This window comes from Rhinoderma darwinii, chromosome 3 (genome assembly GCF_050947455.1).
Source record: "Rhinoderma darwinii isolate aRhiDar2 chromosome 3, aRhiDar2.hap1, whole genome shotgun sequence".
NCBI classification, from domain to species: domain Eukaryota; kingdom Metazoa; phylum Chordata; class Amphibia; order Anura; family Rhinodermatidae; genus Rhinoderma; species Rhinoderma darwinii.
Genome location: NC_134689.1, coordinates 242,688,574 through 242,709,445, shown reverse-complemented (window position 1 = coordinate 242,709,445; position 20,872 = coordinate 242,688,574). Strand labels below are relative to the sequence as shown.

The 20,872-nt window shown below is 45.2% G+C and overlaps 1 protein-coding gene across 2 annotated transcripts in view; it reads right to left on the bottom strand.

Annotated features, from left to right (window-relative positions):
• Positions 1-12,381: 12,381 nt before the first annotated feature.
• The window catches only part of LOC142748001 (uncharacterized), a 96,137-nt gene continuing 87,646 nt past the window's right edge, over positions 12,382-20,872 (bottom strand). The window contains exons 16-17 of one of the 2 annotated variants that reach the window (XM_075855117.1): positions 15,456-15,569; positions 12,382-13,615 (exon numbers count right to left, since the gene is read on the bottom strand). In XM_075855117.1, coding sequence (XP_075711232.1) covers positions 12,386-13,615; positions 15,456-15,569 — 1,344 coding nt within the window. In that variant the 3' untranslated portion in view covers positions 12,382-12,385. The remainder of the gene's footprint in view (positions 13,616-15,455; positions 15,570-20,872) is intronic. The other variant, XM_075855118.1, reaches the window with a different exon arrangement.

Sequence of the window (20,872 nt, the reverse complement as noted above, 5' to 3'; positions counted from 1 at the left end):
TTAAGTGTAATGACCATGGATTGTAGGAGAAGTGAGATTGATAAAGTGAAGATTCTTATCTATTTCTATCCAGATCTGGTTGTTGGAATATACTGTATATCATCTGTCCTAAATTGTCACTAATGAAATTTCCTCTCGTTATAGGAGTTTTCCAAGACATTTTAAACTTTACTGTAAATCTTTTTCCTTTTTGGTTTATTTAACAGTCACTTTAATAATTGCATGGAATGTCTAACAAGATTTATTTTTAATCTATAGTAACAGTGTTAGACTAATATAACTAATGATAAGAGAATAACGTGTGTTAACGTGAAGATGCTTGGTCATTTACTGACAGGAGCACATGGTGACATTTTGACGTTGTAGCTCATAAGTTTTGGCTAGTAAGGGGTTAATGCTACATTCTCTGTTATCTGTAGTTTAGCTGTGTCTGCAGAAAAGTGCACATGTAGTGCAAAATAAGAACTGTAACTTAGATTAGAAAAAGAAAGAAAAAAAGCCTGATAAAATCACAGGATTGAGTATTATATGTTTTATGTTTATATGTTATATGTTACGTTATATGTGTTTTATGTGTCGACCACAATGAAAAACTTCATTCATATTTAAATTTAACATGATGCGCATTACTAAATGAAGATTATGGTTCATTGGATGAATAATCCAAGAATAGGAGTTTATACACAGTCATTCTAGTTATATACTTGTTTTACATAAGGTCACACACAAAAGGTATATAATGCGTGAAATTGGATTCTCAGTACTGAGAGTGTCTGGGAACAGCTGGTATTGTGAGTGATGAACTATTTTTAAAGGGAAATGGTTTCTTTGAAATCACCACATGATAAGTGATTCAACAAGAAAGATTTTTATGTCATTGTTACATTTTAGTTTATGATTATTTGATATTAAAAGTTTCTATTGGCCAGAGGCGTAGCTAGGTTCTCCAGAACCCGGGGCAAAGATTCAGTTTGGCGCCCCCCCCCCCAACCTCTTTCCCGACATCTCCTTCCCCCTCGGCGTGTTTGTTATCTCTACCAATCAATGACGTGTCATTTCTTTTCATGTAACGCGAGCATAAAATTATTTGTACATTTCACAAGCCATATGGTTCTATACACAACACCAGAACCAAGCTCAGTACATATATACAGCACCAGAACCAAGCTCAGTACATAAATACAGCACTAGAACCAAGCTCAGTACATATATACAGCCCCAGAAGCAAGCTCAATACGTATATACAGCCCCAGAACAAATACAGCTCAATTTAGTGCAACCCCTGCCGTATAGGTTTGAACGGCGTAAAACTACAGCTCCCAGCATGGCCCGAACAATGATAAGGATGTGCTGGGAGATGCCGTTTCACAAAAAATAAATCCTATCATAATCACACCACCCATCATCTCGCTGCAGATCATACAGTGACTACATTACTGATTAGAGGCAGAATAAACATTTACATTAAGTGACTCACCGGTGACGTCTCAGATTCTAGTTCTTTTTCTCCATTTGGTCCAGACCTCTATGATGACTTCTCCCGGACCATTTCTGCAGTTTGCCGCTCACATGTCTTCAGCTTCTCACTTTACCAACATTTCTGCACCTATAAATAAGTATAAAGTTATCATTATACCACACACTACACCCCTAAATATAATAGCGCTATACACTGCACCTCTAATTATAATAGCACCATACACCGTGTCACACACACACACACACACACACACACACACACCGTGCCCCCTGTAGATAGTGCCTGCCATAGAGCCCCCTGTAGATAGTGCCCCCATATAGACCACTCCTGTATATAGTGTCCCACAAATAACTCCCCCTATAGTGCTCTACAGATAGCCCACCTCTGTATATAGCCCCCTGTAGATATAGCCCACCCCTGTATATAGCGCTCTACAGATAGCCCAACCATGTATGTAGCCCCCCTGTAGATATAGCCCACCCCTGTATATAGTGTTCCACATATAGTCCACCCCTGTATATAGTGTTTCACAGATAGCCCACCCCTGTATATAGCCCCCCCTTGTACATATAGTCCACCCCTGTATATAGTGCTCCACTAGATAGTGCACCCCTGTATATAGTGCTCCACAGATAGCCCACCCCTGTATATAGTGCTCCACTAGATAGTCCACCCCTGTATATAGTGCTCCACAGATAGCCCACCCCTGTATATAATATATACAAAGGTGGGCTATATGTAAAGCACTATATACAGGGGTGGAGTATATGTACAAGGGGGCTATATACAGGGGTGGGCTTTCTGTGGAGCACTATAGGGGGAGCTATTTGTGGGATACTATATACAGGGGTGGGCTATATCTACAGGGGGACTATATACAGGGGTGGGCTATATCTACAGGGGGACTATATACAGGGGTGGGCTATCTACAGGGGGACTATATCTACAGGGGGACTATATCTACAGGGGGACTATATCTACAGGGGGGGCTATATACTGGGGTGGGCTATCTATGGAGCACCATATACAGGGGTGGGCTATATCTACAGGGGGCTATATACTATATAGCCCACCCCTGTATATGGTGCTCTATAGACAGCCCACTCCAGTATATAGCCCCCCTGTAGATATAGTCCCCCTGTATATAGCCCCCCTGTAGATATAGCCCCCCCTGTAGATAAAGTCCCCCTGTATATAGCCCCACTGTAGATATAGTCCCCCTGTATATAGCCCCCCTGTATATAGCCCAGCAGATATAGTCCCCCTATATATAGCCCAGCCCTGTAGATATAGTCCCCCTGTATATAGCCCCCCTGTAGATATAGTCCCCCTGTATATAGCCCCCTGTAGATATAGTCCCCCTGTATATTGCCCCCCTGTACATATAGCCCCCCTGTATATAGCCCAGCAGATATAGTCCCCCTGTATATAGCCCCCTGTAGATATAGTCCCCCTGTATATAGCCCCCCTGTAGATATAGTCTCCCTGTATATAGCCCCCCTGTATATATAGTCCCCCTGTATATTGCCCCCCTGTACATATAGTCCCCCTGTATATAGCCCAGCAGATATAGTCTCCCTGTATATAGCCCCCCTGTAGATATAGTCCCCCTGTATATAGCACCCCTGTAGATATAGTCCCCCTGTATATAGCCCCCCTGTAGATATAGTCCCCCTGTATATTGCCCCCCTGTACATATAGTCCCCCTGTATATAGCCCAGCAGATATAGTCCCCCTGTATATAGCCCCCCTGTAGATATAGTCCCCCTGTATATTGCCCCCCTGTACATATAGTCCCCCTGTATATAGCCCAGCAGATATAGTCCCCCTGTATATAGCCCAGCCCTGTAGATATAGTCCCCCTGTAGATAGACACCCTGTAGATATAGTCCCCCTGTATATAGCCCCCCTGTATATAGCCCAGCAGATATAGTCCCCCTGTATATAACCCAGCCCTGTAGATATAGTCCCCCTGTAGATAGACACCCCCCGTAGATAAAGTCCCCCGTGTAGACAAAGTCCCCCCCCCCCCCGCAGATACGGCCACACACTTCTATTACAATTAAAAATTAAAAAAAATAAAAATATTTCAAACTCACCTACTGCGCAGGTCTCCAGGGGGTTGAACGCAGCGTCTATGAAAGGCGCTGATTGGCTGGGCAGGATGACTTTCCCTGCCAGTCAGTCAGCGCCTTTCATCGACGGAAGCGTCACTGGTACAAAAGGTACCAGTCGCTTCATTCGTGAAGAGGCGCTGAATGGCCGGGCACGGAACGTGCCCGGTCATTCATTGCTTCTAATTGTACCTGTGTCCTTGCGACACAGGTACAATTATAGTGCAGGAGGAGGTGGCGCTGGCGCCCCCCTCTGAACTGCGCCCGGGGCACGTGCCCCGCTTGCCCCCCCCCTAGCTACGCCCCTGTATTGGCATATGATGACACATATAGTGCACAATATGTTTTGTCATTTGTGTTAATAGATTGGTTTATTTAATAATTGACATATACTAATTAAGTAAAGAAATATTTTGCTATTTTGCAAACCTCTTATTAATTTATAAGAGTATCCTTTCTGCTTAATGATGGTATATACATTACATATGCACATGACACACACACACACACACACACACACATATACACACGCACACACACACACACACACACATACACACACACACACATACACACAGAAACATATTGGGAATATATTTTATGAAATGAAAATGCAAATAAGATTACAGCATTCACAAGAGCTGTTGTTACATTTATGGTGTCAGATTCCTGTCCAGTCAATCTTGTAGTTTCTGACATCCTTGCAGCAATTCAGGTTGCCATTCAATATGTCTGATGGACAGATTGAAGTTACTGATGATATGCTAAATTTTATGTGTGCTGCACTCTATGGGGATTGCACTAGGAGGACCCCACACCTCAGGAAATATTAAGGACGGTCCTGTCCTCCTTCTGGGCACAGGGTAAACAGATGTAGGACGCATGTCTGTGGCCCCTGTGACTGTTAAAATTGTTTGCAAACAGCCCCAAACCCCAGTGGAAGCAGCGCCCTCTAAGCCTCCGACAGTTGAAAAGTATTGATAACCAGATAAGGCAAGGGTACTGAAGGAATGTGTATGTTCTTATAATAAGACCCTCTCCCTAAGAATGCCAAACAACGTTGTACCTTCCGTCTTGTATCTGTGTACTAGCAGCAGCTGCTCTACTCAAAGACACGACAACAGACATAGTGCTAAGATTGGCCTCTAGTTCTCAGGGTGCCCCATACTGTTAGTGAGATTTTTCATCAAGCACACACTAAGCTCATGTCTACTAAGTTTAAGACCAGTCTCATCACCCCATATAAAACTAACCATACATTGATGTACAGTGTACAGTGTTAAACCCTACTACATTGCTTCCGCAGGGTTCAACAGAGGAGGAAGAGAAGGATATATGGTCAATGGGAGACTTGAGAGGGAATGGGATAAGTCGCAGGAAACAGCAGACAGTGAATTTCCAGCCTGGTGGGAAGTTGATTTCCCACCATATTTGATTCTCCAGTAACACAGGTCACCAACATAATTGTATTGAATTAATGAAAATAGAGATGAAAACATTAGAAAATGTAACAGGTGATCCAATATCTAATCCAGGTTTTGAGTTTCTTTTGTAGATGGTTCCAGGTACCACCATGAAGGAGGCTACAAGACTGGGTATACTGTTACTACCGAAACAGAGGTAATAAAGAAACAACCACTCCCATCCTCCGTGTCAGCACAGGAGGTGGAGGTGAAGGTACTCGCTGAGGTGTGTAGACTGACTGAAGGCAAATATATATACTGACTCTAGATATGCTTTTGATATTGCACATAATTATGGCCTAATCTGGGGAACAGAGATTTTGCTGGATGCACGGGTAAACCCATAATGTTGAGAGAGTGAAAGAACTGTTTGAGGCTCTGACACTGCCAAAGCAGGTAGGTATGCGCAAAGTGCAAGCTCTTATTAAAGTGCAAGCTGCCCCCGAAGCAAGGGGAAATAGACTAATAGACAAGGCTGCGAAAGCTGCGGCTCTCATGTCCCTCATAGAGGAGGACGTAGTATTCTTGACCAGCATAGTATCTGGTCCCATAGACATGATAATATTAAGTAGACTACAAAGTCAAGCCACATAAGAGGAAAAAGGACATTGGCAGACAAAAGGTGCCAGTGAAGGGGAGGATGGAATATGGAAGGTGGGTAACAGGATGTGCCTACCCAGGGTCCTCTTCCCCATGATAACCCAACTAATGCACGGACCAACGCATGTGTCAAGAGAAGGAATGAGTGCAATGGTGACCAAATTGTGGGTACCCCCGGGGTTTCAGCAAGTGCTGCTGCCAGATTTGTCCAGAGGTGCATGATATGTGTCTGCCATAACATAGGCAAAACTGTGCGGGTTGCAAAAAGGCATATGGTAAAGGCGGCCTACCCATATCAGCGATTGCAGATTGACTCAGTTACCAAAGGTGGGACAGTATGAACATGTACCGGTCTGTGTAGATCTGTTCTCTGGGTGACCTGAGGCGTGGCCAGTAACGTGGGCCACAGCAAAAGTAAAAGATGGCTCTCAGAAGTGGTATGTGGATATGGGGTCCCTGAGACAATAGAAAGTGATAGAGGAACTCACTTTACTGGAGAGGTACTCCAAGAAATCGTGCATGTCCTGGGCATAGAGCAGCTTTTCACACCCCGTATCCCAAGAGCAGTGGGAAGGTAGAAAGGTTGAATGGGACTTTGAAGTTAAAAATCCAGAAGGTCATGGCTGAAACCCATAAACCCTGGACTGAGCGCCTGCCCATTGCCCTCTGACATCACCCGTTATGTGGGAGCTCTGGAGAAACAGCTCACGCAGATGTATAAATATGTTTATGATTCCATTCCAGAACCTAAGCGAAAGGAGGACATTGTATACAGCCGGGGACTTGGCCTGTTTAAAGAGACACCGTAAAGCACTAGAGCCGCACTGTGACGTCCGTACCAAGTCCAGCTCACAACTTCCACATCCGTTACATTGGAAGGACAGAACTTGGACACGCGCCGGTCACTGCTGACAGGTCCTCAATCACGATGATGAACTGTGGGTCTCGTCAAGCTCCAGCTGACCTTCATCTTCTCGGTCATCTCTACATTACCTATTGTCTAACTGATGAGCTAGAAGAAGAGTTTAATGACAAGTTTATCAAACATCAAGTGATATCAGTATTGACTAAATTGCTGGACTGTCGTATATGTCTCCATTCAAAGACGATGCCAGATCTGAAGATAGATGAAGTTATTGCCTTGGCCTTGCGGTCCCATCTCTTTTCCCTAGCGCTTAACCCTTACTCTCCTGGAATTGTCCCTCTTGTAATAGCAGCGGGGGCATTAGTTCCCTGTCTGTTTAACCATGTAAGACATTCAAAGAGGGAAGCACTGTGAAAAACAGATCTCAGGCCAGGAATACCGCCGTCCATGATTAGATGATACACCAATGACAGTGTGTGATGTGTAAACATGGGTCAGGTTAATAAATATGACATGTTGTTTGATGCTGTAAACCTCACCGACTGTGAGGGAAGAGACACAGAATATGTATAGTCTGGGGATTAGAACAACTGGCAGCTCCCAGTGCTCCGAGACAGCTAGAAAACGGATAACGCAGGGCCTAGAAGATGCAATACGAGGTAATCTAACTGATAAAGGGGGTGGCATCGATGAATGCCACCGGACGAGACATGATCTTGTTCTCCTGGATTGCAGGAGTGTTAAATCACTCCAGAGATGTGCTTCAACCCAACATGTATGTCATATATGTGGGTTTAAAGCATATAAGTAGTAGCCACCCAGGAGACCAGGAGTATGTACCGAGCCAGGATACAACCAGCTACTTAGATAGAGATATATTATGTTTAAACTTGTAACATGTTTGATTGCAAAAGTATCAGCAGTTAAGAAAACAGCGCAGGATATTAAAGTGCATGAGGTCCAGACCACCCTAAGAACCGAGGTGGGAGGAAACATTCAGAGCCACCTGTTTATGTGACACTAAATACTTCCATACCTGATAAAGTTATCTGTCAAGCCGTAGAAAATCACCAAGATAGATGGTATTGCCCGAATTGTGAAACCTGTAATTCCCTAAATCTTCAGGTGTGTACAGTATGTATCGCTGTACACTCACCTATTGCTAGACACGTATCCTGAGTATTCATGTCGCGGTGAATGGCATTAAAAATGCCCTGGATCAGGGGAGCTGACCAGAATGTAATCTCGGATGAATATTCTAATACATGGCTAAGCAATTTTATGTTCAAAAGAAGGGAATTGTCAAAAATATTTTAATTATCTTTATATGTGTGAACATATATTGCTTTAAATGGACAGTTGAGTTGTCACTAAAGCTCAAAGATCTGCTGACACAAGAGCCTACATGGGGGGATGGCTATTCTATTTCAAGTCGTTTCGTTTATGGCTTTGCATTTCAGCTGTTACAAAGGCAACGTGGGAAAACGTGATGACATTGTATTTCTTATGGCTAAAGATATATGTGGAGTTTTGGGATATTACCATATTTAGAATGCTCATGCTTTGCAAGTATGAGGTTACCACCTACTCTCATTTTCCTATAAATAAAGATGGATCGCCCCCTGTGGGCAGAGACTGTTTGAACACTGAAGCTGCGTGTCATGGTCTCTCCGGCCGGCCTCTCTCAGATCCACCATTGAGAGAGCATTAATTAATTTGGAACTCATAGACAAATGCAGATAATGTCCAACGTTAATGGACAATGTAAATTCTGCAGCGACACTACCTTGGAGGGGTGCTGTGTGGAACTACCTGGGGGGAGGGACTGTATGGCACTACCTAGGAGGAGGGTCTGTGTGGCACTACCTGGGAGGGAGCTGTGTGGCACTAAATTTATGTGGGTACAAACTGAGAGGCCTAACTTCTTTATGGGCGCATAAACAGGGCCTAACTTCTTTATGGGGGCACTGCCATTTTGCTGCTGCCATGAGTTCCCCCGCAAAGGGGCCCACTAAGTCTGTGTCGCTTAAGGGCCCACATAAACCTGGAGCCGGCCCTGCATGCGGTATGATAAATTTGGTGCATCTAGATAGACACTTCACTCCTTATACCACCTTTGATTTGGCTTAGCTTGCACAAGAATTTTAAGCCAGATCTTTGGCGCATTTTAAACCACACACCCTTTTTCTTAAGTCCTAACCTTTTTTTCAGAACTTTTTTTAAGGTGTCTAGAGAGGTGCAAACATTTATTCTTAAATGAAATACGCCAAATTGTGGCACTTTTTTTGACACATTTTAGGTGCAGATACATTAGTAAATCTGCATCAAGAGGCCTTTAGCTATAGGCAGACCTGTGGAAAATGGTACCTGGTCCTCAGGGTCAGGGCTTGAGTATAGTTCATATACTAGGAGTAGGTACAGTAGTCCCTATTAAATACTTATAAGCAAGCAATATAGCTCTGTGCCAGAGGTAAGCAACCTTTTCTAGTATTGGGTGCTGATAAAAAAAACAACCAGATTAAGTACCCAGTGTGTCATGCTACTGAACACCTGCTTAGGGGGAGGAGGGTTTCACATAGGAGAGACCGCGGCTACTGAGCGACAGCTTAGGGGAGGGGAGTGCACATAGGAAAAACCATGACTACTGAACACCAGCTTACGGGAAGGGGGTGCACATAGGAGAGACCACAGCTGCTGATCATCAGGTTGGATGAGGGGTGTGCACATAGGAGAGACCACGACTACTGAACACTAACTTTGGGGGGTGCACATACGCGAGACCACAACTGCTGAACACTAGCTTGGGGGGGTGCACATAGGTGAGAACATGGCTATTGAACATCAGATTAGGGGAGGGGGGAGCCTACAGGAGAGAGAAAAGACAGAGATTTCCTTGGGGGTGGGAGGAATTGCACATAAGAGAAAAAGCAGCCAAGGATTTCCTTGGGCAGGGACATACATAGTGGAAACAGCTGCCAGACATTTCATTTGGGTGGGGGCAGGGACAAAGAAGCTTGAAATCTTTGTCACTGTGGCATTCTAGAGTGACTTTAACTCAGTATATATGAACTTGTTATATGTATTGGGGTATACTGATACTAAACTGTGATCAGTTACTGTGTTCTGTGTTTGGTGTATTTTATATGTAAGTGTGATTATTGTTAGTAATAAATATTATCCTTTATTTACTATACAATTGTATTTACTCAGTCGTATACACTTACATAGCAGTAAAGCAAGTAGACAAACGTTAGTATAAGGAAAAGGTAGGGGAACTAGGCATAACCCTAGTGACCCTGATTATAAAGGAGGTAGTAGTGGTTGGTGACACGAGTAAGTGCAATCCACCATTATACCAGCCCTTTAACAGTAATGTTAATTTATCCAATTACTTTTGAGCCCCAGAAATTAGGAGGCTGTGTAGAAAAATGGTTGCAATTACTAAACGCTTCACAGGATATTTTTGTTCAACCCCTTGAATTAAACCTGAAAGTCTACACTTCAATTGCATCTCAGTAGTTTCATTTCAAATCCAATGTGGTGGTATGCAGAGCCCAAATCATGAAGATTGTGTCACTGTCCAAATAATTCTGGACCTAACTGTATGTGATATTGGATAATTTTCCTAAAAAATAATAGACGGTCATTTATTTATTGACTCATTTGTTTGATTTGGTTCTCTTTATCTACTTTTAGAATTTGTGTAAAAATCTGATGTAGTTTTAGGTCAAATTTATGCAAAAATATAGAAAATTCTGAAGGGTTTTCATATTTTTTAGTACTTTAACGCTTTTTATTGAAAAAATGGTTTTATTTTATTTACTGTGTAAAACAGTTGGGATCAGTGGTAACTCTGACCGTTGCAGTGTGTGTGGGGGGGTGTCAGATGTGTATATCAGCTGTCACCCACTAAGAATAGTGCGAGCACAGCTCCTCTGCGCCCCCATCTCATGGACGTAACTGTACGCTCATTTGCGGAAATGTACCTCTAAAAGGGACACAGTTAATTTGCAAAAAGGGGTTAACCCCTATTGCTCTGCTTTGTACTGAACTCTGAAAACGTCTGACCATGGCTGATCCCTCTCTTCGTTGTATTCCTTCACCTGTAACCCAATAATCATTTGAGGACTACCCTGGTACCTGCTACTTGGGAATCCCTATGAAGCAACGTTCACACCCTCTCGCGGGTGTTCAGGGTGAAGACGAGGGGATTCCCTAGACTCCACTTCACTAAGGGTAAGGCGACACGGTGCGGTCACGGTGCGTTTATGTTGCGTTTTTAAACTGCAGCAAGTCATTTTTCAATAGAAGTCAATAGTGAATTTTTTGTTATGGACAGACTGCTGCTAATATATTACAATGTTTTTTTTTGTGCAGTTTACTGCATCTTCATAATGTCCGACTGCATGCGGTTAATGACCGCGCTGCCTATGTTGTTGCTGAACTGCTTGCGTTTTTGCTAACAGTTCTGCACTGCCTCGCTGCGGGACAACTGTCCCGCACTGTAATCATGTTTTCAGTACGGGACAGTAGTTCCACGGAGAGGCAGTGACACCTAGCGTCATAGATAACTATTGAGGCTAGGAGCCCGGCTCCCTGAAGTGTGTTCGGTCCGGGAAATGCGGCCGACATACGGACCGTATATCACGGACCAAACACGCTCGTGTGAATTAGGCCTTAGACTGCACTAAAACTCCCTAAAGTACAACTACTTGAAGTGCAACTCCTAAAAGTTCTACAAACTCTACATTACTAATGACTAAAGTTGTGAAATGTGTTGTTGAAGGAACCACTAGTTATCGATCACATCTACGTTCATGAACTTAGATCTGATTGATAACAGCTTGATCTTACCATAATATCTTGTTTTATATAAAGTGTTCAAAGGTTTACATAGCCTTTAAGCCACGGGAAGACTTTATTAAGGACCAACACTCTATCTGACCACTATGGACCTTCCAAAAAACCAAGTTTATCTTCTTATTGCGAAGAATATACTAAAGTGTGGTAACTTGAACATACTTTACCTTACAACTTAAGATGCTGTTGATCTGTTAATATTTACACCAAGACTATATGGCCTAGTTCACACTGATTTATTTTGACACGTTTTTTGACGCGGAAACCGCATCAGAAAACGAGCCAAAAAACGTCCGAAAATGCCTCTTATTGATTTCAATGGGAGGCAAAGGCATTTTTTCCCGCAAGCGTAAAAACTGTCTTGCGGGAAAAAGAAGCGACATGCCCTATCTTCGGGCGAATAAGTCTCTGACCTCCCATTGACATCAATGGGAGGCAGAGAAAGTGTATTTTGCGGTGTTTTTGCCTGTGGCGCTCAATGGCCACGTGCGTAAAATGCCGCGAAAATCGCGGCAAACGGCGTGCAGACAGATCAAAATCTGCCTCAAAATTCCAAATGGAATTTTGCCTGCAAAAAATTCTGGCTGGAAAAATCAGCTTCAACAGGCAAAGGAAAAAACTGCGAGCATTTTTTTCTACAAAACGCGTCAAAAACGCTGCGTTCACTGCGGTTTTTTCCATCTTCCATTGAATTCAATAGGGTTTTTGATGCGGAAAAAGCCTTGAGATAGGTCATGTTGCTTTTTTTTCCCACAAGCGGTTTTTTGCGTTTGCGGGAAAAAAACGTCTCAGCCGCCAATTGCAATCAATGGGAGGGGTTTTCGCTCATTTTTGACACGGTTTTCGAGTCAAAAAAACTCTGTGTGAACAGCGCCTAAGAGCTAATTAGCAATGTTTTACTTTTACATACAAGAGCTTGTACTCTTACAATAGAAACTAACTTAAGGGACACATTAAATATTCCGAAATCAGAAACACAGTTATACATTTATTAGGCTCATATTTATTGATGGTCAACTTTATGTTTCAATTGTATCATCATATTATCAATTGCTTTTATACAATCTTCTCTGCCCATTTGATTTAAACATTCCTTTAATCGATGCAAAGAAACAGGATATTTATTTAATATAAGGTTGGTGGCGGACAATCCTCTATTTCTTGCCTCTTCTTCAATTTCCGTTACCGTACTGTTGGATGCTTCCCCGAGCAATTCTCCGAGTCTTTTCCAATTTAGTTCTACAGGACTTTTGGTGTCTAGCAAACTGCAAAGTGTTAAAAGCGTAGCGCCTTCAAGCCAGCGGGAACTACAATTCATTCCTAGACTGGACAACATTCTTGTGTCATGCTGTGGGAACAATACCTCCCATGGCTGCATATTCCACTTTCCACAAAGAGGAGCTTTCTTTTTTTCGGCTTCCATGATCTGCGTAAAACTAAATCCACTAAATTCCTCAACTATGCCTGCCGACCGGACAAAGCCTACTAACATAGCTACTTCAGAAGACACAGTCACATTGCGCAGCTCTGTAGGACAAAGATGAAGTTTCTCATAGTGATGCTCATGCTCATTCCTAAGAAGAATTTCAACTTCATTTCCTACCGTCTCCAAAAGTTGGTAACAGTCTCCCTCTGCCGCCTTTATTCGCCAACCCCCAATTAAATATAAAGACCTCTTGTCTTCTGAGACCTCAACCCTCAACTGAGCATTGGTAACCAACAGTGCTCCCTCCTTCCACAGCTGACATCTGTCTGTTCCAAACATACACATAAGCTGGATCTGAAGGCGACCCACTAAAAAATGGCTAAACAGTCCTCTACTGCCATAATTCCAGCGATATCCAACACCTCGCATATTTTCCCATCCCCCATGTCTTTCTGGCCCTCCTTTTTTTAGCCAGCCAGGCACCACAAATTCACCTTCTTGCGTTTTAAAAACAAGTTGAAATGCTTCTAGTAACTCCAGTACACATTCACTGTCTACTTCACCATTTGTCATGTTCAAGGCAGCAGCAATTTCTTTTGAACTCCATCGTTGTTTATTTGTTCCAGATGCTGGGCTAAGTGCATAGTGGCCAATTCCACCAAAGACGTCTTGAAGTAACCAGTTCAGATCTAAGATAATTAAACCGGATGGCAACACATTTTTAGGACTCCGTTCAGTAGTGATATTTTGGCAAGGCTTTGTGGCTGAGTGTTTTCTTTGTAAAAAGTACTGAGGCAGGTATAATAGCTGTCAGAAATAATATACAGGAGAAATAATTGAGCCACATACATATTTAAAAATAAATAAATAATATTTTTTCAAGTAAATATAAATAGGAAAATTAAAAATTTATTTTCTAATTTAGTAATAAAAGCTCTGGCCCTTGGACTGCTCACTTCCAACAGTGAGCAGTCCAAGTCTGACCAGATTTTGACTGCTCTGAGATTTTCTGGTTCTGAGCTGGGGAGTCTACTGTGAAAAGGAGAACCCGTTTTTAGTGTGCAGCATGTGCACAGTGAAGATCTCTGCTGCTATCTTACTTAAAGAGTCTCTGTCACTAGATTATAAGTGCCCTATCTCCTGCATAATCTGATCGGCGCTGTAATGTAGATAACAGGAGTGGTTTTTATTTTGAAAAACGATCATTTTTGAGCAAGTTATGAGCTAGTTTAGATTTATGCTAATGAGTTTCTCAATGGACAACTGGGCGTGTTTTTACTTTTTACCAACTGGGCGTTGTACAGAGGAGTGTATGAGGCTGACCAATCAGTGACCAATCAGCCTCATACATTTCTCATTGTTCCAGCACATTGTTACAGTGTGATTGTGCAGTGAAAGAAGCTGGGCTGGAACAATGAAAATTGTAGGACGCTGATTGGTCACTGATTGGTCAGCCTCATACACTCCTCTTCACAACGCCCAGTTGGTAAAAAGTAAAAACACGCCCAGTTGTCCATTGAGAAACTCATTTAGAAGCCTGAGTGGCCTGGAGTATTGCTAAAGTAGAATATTATTCCTGGTAAATGGAGAAGATAGTATATACTCATACTACTCAGGTCATATTCAGCAATTGAGATGTCAGTATGACTACAGGTCATTTGGTCATTGTGTCTTCTCAACTGCTTTATAAACTTTTCAAAATTCTTCAACACAGGAAGGATCCATTGTAAACCAAGTGTAAAGGCACCTGGGCATGTTGGGAATAGATTTACTAAAGGTCCATTAACAGGATACGATATTATAATGGCACATAATAGATCGAATGAGCGCTTGTATGAACGTTTGTTTCAGATCATTGCCCCGTATAAACATGGCAGCGTTCAGCCGACAATCATGCAAACGCTTGTTTGTTGGCTTATTGCATCTTTAATGCGGCAGTCAAAATCATCGTTAATGGCAGCACATCTCCTCGTCTAAACAGGGATGCGCTGCCAAAAAGGATGCAAACTGGGTGGGACAAACTATCTCATTCAGCCCCATACAGTACAATGATTGCTCCAAGTAAATGGAACGAAACAAGCACAAATCGACGTGTTATATGGTCGCTCTGCGCTCGTTTGCCAGCAGAAATCTGCCGATATAAAAGGACTTTTAGTAGTATATGCTAATTATGTCTCTATATGTACATGTAAGTATCAGGTGCCAGTTCCAGAAAACAATGTACTGTTCTGTGATCTGGACATGTGTACATACACAAAATTGTTCACGTTATCTTAGTAAGGGAAGGCAGGGAGAAGGTGGCCGCTGTGTTGTGTTGTCTGTTATCTATATTGATGTTATCTATACTAAATGTACATGTAGTAAATAATACAAAATTATGCAAACTATATAGGAAACAAAGCTAACAGGTTAGGAAGAGAGTAAATGGACGAAGTATAGATAAACACAAGTTTCCCTTTTTAGGAATGGTGGTTGTAATAGTTTTGTCAGGATCAGGTTAGTCAGGGATTCAAAAGCAGCAAGGATTAGTACAGGAGCAGAGAATGGAACATAGTAGGAGACCACAATTAAGAAGTGAGAACTACATGGAGAGAACTCGACAGCACAATCGACCAGGATAAAGAAATATATTCAGGCCTGATGATACCTCAGAGATGTTATGCAGATATTCCACGGCTGTTAGGAGAGTGGTTGAGCAGACTGGATTTGGCAACACCTGTTGAACCCTCTCAGCAAACTCTTTCCAGTACTGAAAGCGTATCTGAAGGAGAAAATGTAAAGGATCTGCCAGGCACTACGTCTGTGGAGACTCCCAGGGTTAATCAGCCGACACCTGAGGCCAGACCTCTTAGACTGACACCGGCTCCCACCAATCAGGGTGGCAGGCTCAGGAGTGGGAGAGCCTATCGCGGCCTGGTCAGTCAGAGTTAGCTCCGCCCCCTGTCCATTTATACCTGCAGTTTTCTCTTCCTCATTGCTTGTTATTCTTTTGGATTCCTGGCCCCACTGCTGCTTGCTCCAGCCTGCTTCTGCCGTGCTTCTGCCTTGCTGCAGTTCTCCTTGACTTGACTTGCTTTGCTTTGCTTTGCCCCTGGCTTGCTTCTGTCTCCGTGCCCGCTCGGGTTACTCACTTCGTCCTGGTCCTGACTGTTCGTTCGCCGCTCCGTTTCCTCGTGTCGTTCCGTGGCTACTGCCCCTTCCCTTGCGTGTTCCCTGTTTGTTTTCCTGTGCACTTAGACAGCGTAGGGACCGCCGCCCAGTTGTACCTCGTCGCCTAGGGCGGGTCGTTGCAAGTAGGCAGGGACAGGGCGGTGGGTAGATTAGGGCTCACTTTCCCTTCACCTCCTTCCTGCCATCACAGAATAACAAGCCCTTACCTAGTCTACCATTTCTCCTACGCTGTCGCTATCATGGACCCCCTTGAGACCCTGACCCAGCAGATGCAGGGCCTCTCCCTACAGGTCCAGGCCCTGGCCCAAAGGGTTGGGCGCACCACCTCACCTCTAGAACCCGACCTCAAGTTACCTGACCGGTTTTCAGGGGACCGTAAGACGTTTCTCTCCTTCCGGGAGAGTTGCAGACTATATTTCCGCCTTAAGCCCCACTCCTCAGGTTCCGAGAACCAGCGGGTGGGTATCATCATATCCCGACTCCAGGAAGGGCCCCAAGAGTGGGCCTTCTCCTTGGCTCCTGACGCCCCTGAACTTTCCTCTGTTGATCGTTTTTTCTCTGCCCTCGGCCTCATTTACGACGAGACTGACAGGACTGCCTTAGCCGAGAGTCAGCTGGTGACCTTACGTCAGGGTAGGAGACCGGTTGAGGAATACTGTTCTGATTTTAGGAAGTGGTGCGTAGCTTCTCAGTGGAACGATCCGGCCCTAAGGTGCCAGTTTAGGTTAGGATTATCTGACGCCCTGAAGGATCTGCTGGTTAGCTACCCCTCGTCTGACTCTCTTGACCAGGTTATGGCCCTAGCAGTACGACTTGACCGACGTCTCAGGGAACGTCAGCTAGAACGCTTCAGTGTGCTCCCCTCTGACTTTTCTGCGATCCCCCCCGAGGTCCCGCCTCCTCGCCCCTCCACGGAGGACTCGGAGGTACCTATGCAACTCGGGGCCTCCATGTCCCCTCAACAACGTAGGGAGTTTCGCAGAATGAACGGTCTCTGCTTCTACTGTGGGGACGACAAGCATCTACTGAACACCTGTCCCAGGCGCAAGAATAAGAAGCCGGAAAACTTCCGCGCCTAAGTGATCATCGGGGAGGTCACTTGGGCGCACAGGTATTTCCCGTTAATGTGAAACGCAATAAAATTTTGCTTCCCTTTCAGGTCTCGTTTGCTGGCCGGTCTGCCACGGGCAGTGCTTTCGTGGATTCTGGCTCATCTGCTAATATCATGTCTGTGGAATTTGCTATGTCTCTAAAGATGCCTTGTATTGATTTACCTTATCCTATCCCTGTAGTAGGTATCGACTCAACTCCCCTTGCTAATGGTTATTTTACTCAGCATACTCCTGTTTTTGAACTCCTGGTTGGCTCCATGCATTTGGAGCAGTGCTCTGTACTGGTGATGCAGGGATTATCGTCTGATCTGGTTTTAGGCCTTCCCTGGTTGCAGCTGCATAATCCCACGTTTGATTGGAATACTGGGGATCTCACCAAATGGGGTAATGAATGTCTTATGTCATGTCTTTCTGTTAACTCTATTTCTCCCCGGGAGGAGGTAAACACGCTTCCTGAGTTTGTTCAGGACTTCGCCGATGTGTTTTCTAAGGAGGCCTCCGAGGTGTTGCCCCCCCATAGAGATTACGATTGCGCTATCGATTTGGTGCCTGGTGCCAAGCTTCCTAAAGGTAGGATATTTAATCTTTCATGTCCTGAACGTGAAGCCATGAGGGTGTATATCCAGGAATGCCTGGCCAAGGGTTTCATTCGCCCCTCGACTTCTCCTGTAGGTGCTGGCTTCTTCTTCGTGGGGAAGAAGGATGGTGGTCTTAGGCCGTGCATTGATTATCGTAACCTGAATAAGGTCACCGTAAGGAACCAGTACCCACTTCCTTTGATTCCGGATCTTTTTAATCAGGTTCAGGGAGCCCAATGGTTTTCTAAGTTCGATCTACGGGGGGCATATAACCTTATCCGCATCAAAGAGGGGGATGAGTGGAAAACTGCGTTCAACACACCCGAGGGTCATTTCGAATACCTGGTCATGCCCTTTGGGTTGTGTAACGCCCCTGCTGTCTTCCAGAATTTTATTAATGAAATCCTGAGAGAGTACCTGGGTAATTTTCTTGTTGTGTACCTTGATGACATACTGGTGTTTTCCAAGGACTGGTCCTCTCACGTGGAGCATGTCAGGAAGGTGCTCCAGGTCCTTCGGGAGAATAATCTGTTTGCTAAGACTGAAAAATGTGTCTTTGGGGTACAGGAGATACCATTTTTAGGGCAAATCCTCACTCCTCATGAATTCCGCATGGACCCTGCCAAGGTTCAAGCTGTGGCGGAATGGGTCCAACCTGCCTCCCTTAAGGCGTTACAGTGTTTTTTAGGGTTCGCCAACTATTACAGGAGATTTATTGCCAACTTCTCGGTCGTCGCTAAGCCTCTTACGGACCTTACCCGCAAGGGTGCTGATGTCCTCCATTGGCCCCCTGAGGCCGTCCAGGCCTTTGAGACTCTCAAGAAGTGCTTTATCTCGGCCCCCGTGCTGATTCAGCCCAACCAAGAGGAGCCATTTATTGTGGAGGTTGACGCTTCCGAGGTGGGAGTGGGGGCCGTCTTGTCCCAGGGTACCAGCTCCCTCACCCATCTCCGCCCCTGTGCTTACTTCTCTAGGAAGTTTTCGCCCACGGAGAGTAACTATGATATTGGCAACCGTGAACTTCTAGCCATTAAATGGGCTTTTGAAGAGTGGCGGCACTTCCTGGAGGGGGCCAGACACCAGGTAACGGTCCTTACGGATCACAAGAATCTGGTTTTCCTAGAATCGGCCCGGAGGCTTAATCCTAGACAAGCTCGGTGGGCACTATTCTTTACCAGATTTAATTTCTTGGTTACCTATAGGGCTGGGTCCAAGAATATTAAGGCTGATGCTCTGTCACGTAGTTTCATGGCCAATCCTCCTTCCGAGAAGGATCCCGCTTGTATTTTACCCCCTGGTATAATCGTCTCTGCCACGGATTCTGATTTAGCTTCTGATATCGCGGCTGATCAGGGTGCAGCTCCCGGGAACGTCCCTGGGGACAAACTGTTTGTTCCCCTGCAATACCGGCTGAGGGTACTCAGGGAAAACCATGACTCCGCTCTATCTGGTCATCCTGGCATCTTGGGCACCAAACACCTCATTACCAGAAACTATTGGTGGCCTGGGTTGCCTAAAGATGTTAGGGCTTACGTCGCCGCTTGTGAGGTTTGCGCTAGGTCCAAAACCCCTAGGTCCCGACCTGCGGGCCTACTACGTCCCTTGCCCATTCCCCAGAGACCTTGGACCCATATCTCCATGGATTTTATCACCGATTTGCCTCCATCTCAGGGCAAGTCGGTGGTGTGGGTGGTAGTCGACCGCTTCAGCAAGATGTGCCACTTTGTGCCCCTTAAGAAGCTACCTAACGCCAAGACGTTAGCTTCTTTGTTTGTGAAACACATCCTGCGTCTCCATGGGGCCCCAGTCAATATCGTTTCGGACAGAGGGGTACAATTTGTTTCCTTATTTTGGAGAGCCTTTTGTAAAAAGTTGGAGATTGATCTGTCCTTCTCCTCCGCCTTCCATCCCGAAACTAACGGCCAAACGGAAAGGACCAACCAATCCCTGGAACAATATTTAAGGTGTTTCATCTCTGACTGTCAATTCGATTGGGTCTCATTCCTTCCCCTTGCTGAATTTTCCCTGAATAACCGGGTCAGTAACTCGTCAGGGGTCTCCCCGTTTTTCTGTAATTTCGGGTTTAACCCAAGGTTCTCCTCCGTCTCCCCTGGTGGTTCCAATAATCCTGAGGTAGAGGATGTTCATCGGGAACTGTGCACTGTCTGGGCCCAGGTTCAGAAGAACCTAGAGGCGTCCCAGAGCGCACAAAAGATTCAGGCGGATAGTAGACGTTCTGCTAACCCCCGGTTTGTCGTCGGGGATTTGGTCTGGTTGTCGTCCAGGAACTTGCGCCTTAAGGTCCCGTCCAGGAAGTTTGCTCCCCGATTTATTGGGCCTTATAAGGTCATTGAAGTCCTCAACCCTGTATCCTTCCGTCTGGAGCTGCCCCCATCCTTCCGCATACACGACGTCTTTCATGCTTCCCTCCTTAAACGCTGCTCCCCGTCCTGGTCCCCCTCTAGGAAACCTCCTGTTCCCGTTCTCACCCCTGAGGGGGTGGAATTCGAGGTGGCCAAGATTGTGGACAGTAGGATGATCCAGGGCTCCCTCCAGTACCTGGTCCATTGGAGAGGATACGGGCCGGAGGAGAGGACTTGGGTACCTGCTCGAGATGTTCACGCTGGGGTATTGGTCAGGAGGTTCCACCTTCTCTTCCCCACTAAACCGGGTCCTCTTAGTAAGGGTCCGGTGGCCCCTCATAAAAGGGGGAGTACTGTAAAGGATCTGCCAGGCACTACGTCTGTGGAGACTCCCAGGGTTAATCAGCCGACACCTGAGGCCAGACCTCTTAGACTGACACCGGCTCCCACCAATCAGGGTGGCAGGCTCAGGAGTGGGAGAGCCTATCGCGGCCTGGTCAGTCAGAGTTAGCTCCGCCCCCTGTCCATTTATACCTGCAGTTTTCTCTTCCTCATTGCTTGTTATTCTTTTGGATTCCTGGCCCCACTGCTGCTTGCTCCAGCCTGCTTCTGCCGTGCTTCTGCCTTGCTGCAGTTCTCCTTGACTTGACTTGCTTTGCTTTGCTTTGCCCCTGGCTTGCTTCTGTCTCCGTGCCCGCTCGGGTTACTCACTTCGTCCTGGTCCTGACTGTTCGTTCGCCGCTCCGTTTCCTCGTGTCGTTCCGTGGCTACTGCCCCTTCCCTTGCGTGTTCCCTGTTTGTTTTCCTGTGCACTTAGACAGCGTAGGGACCGCCGCCCAG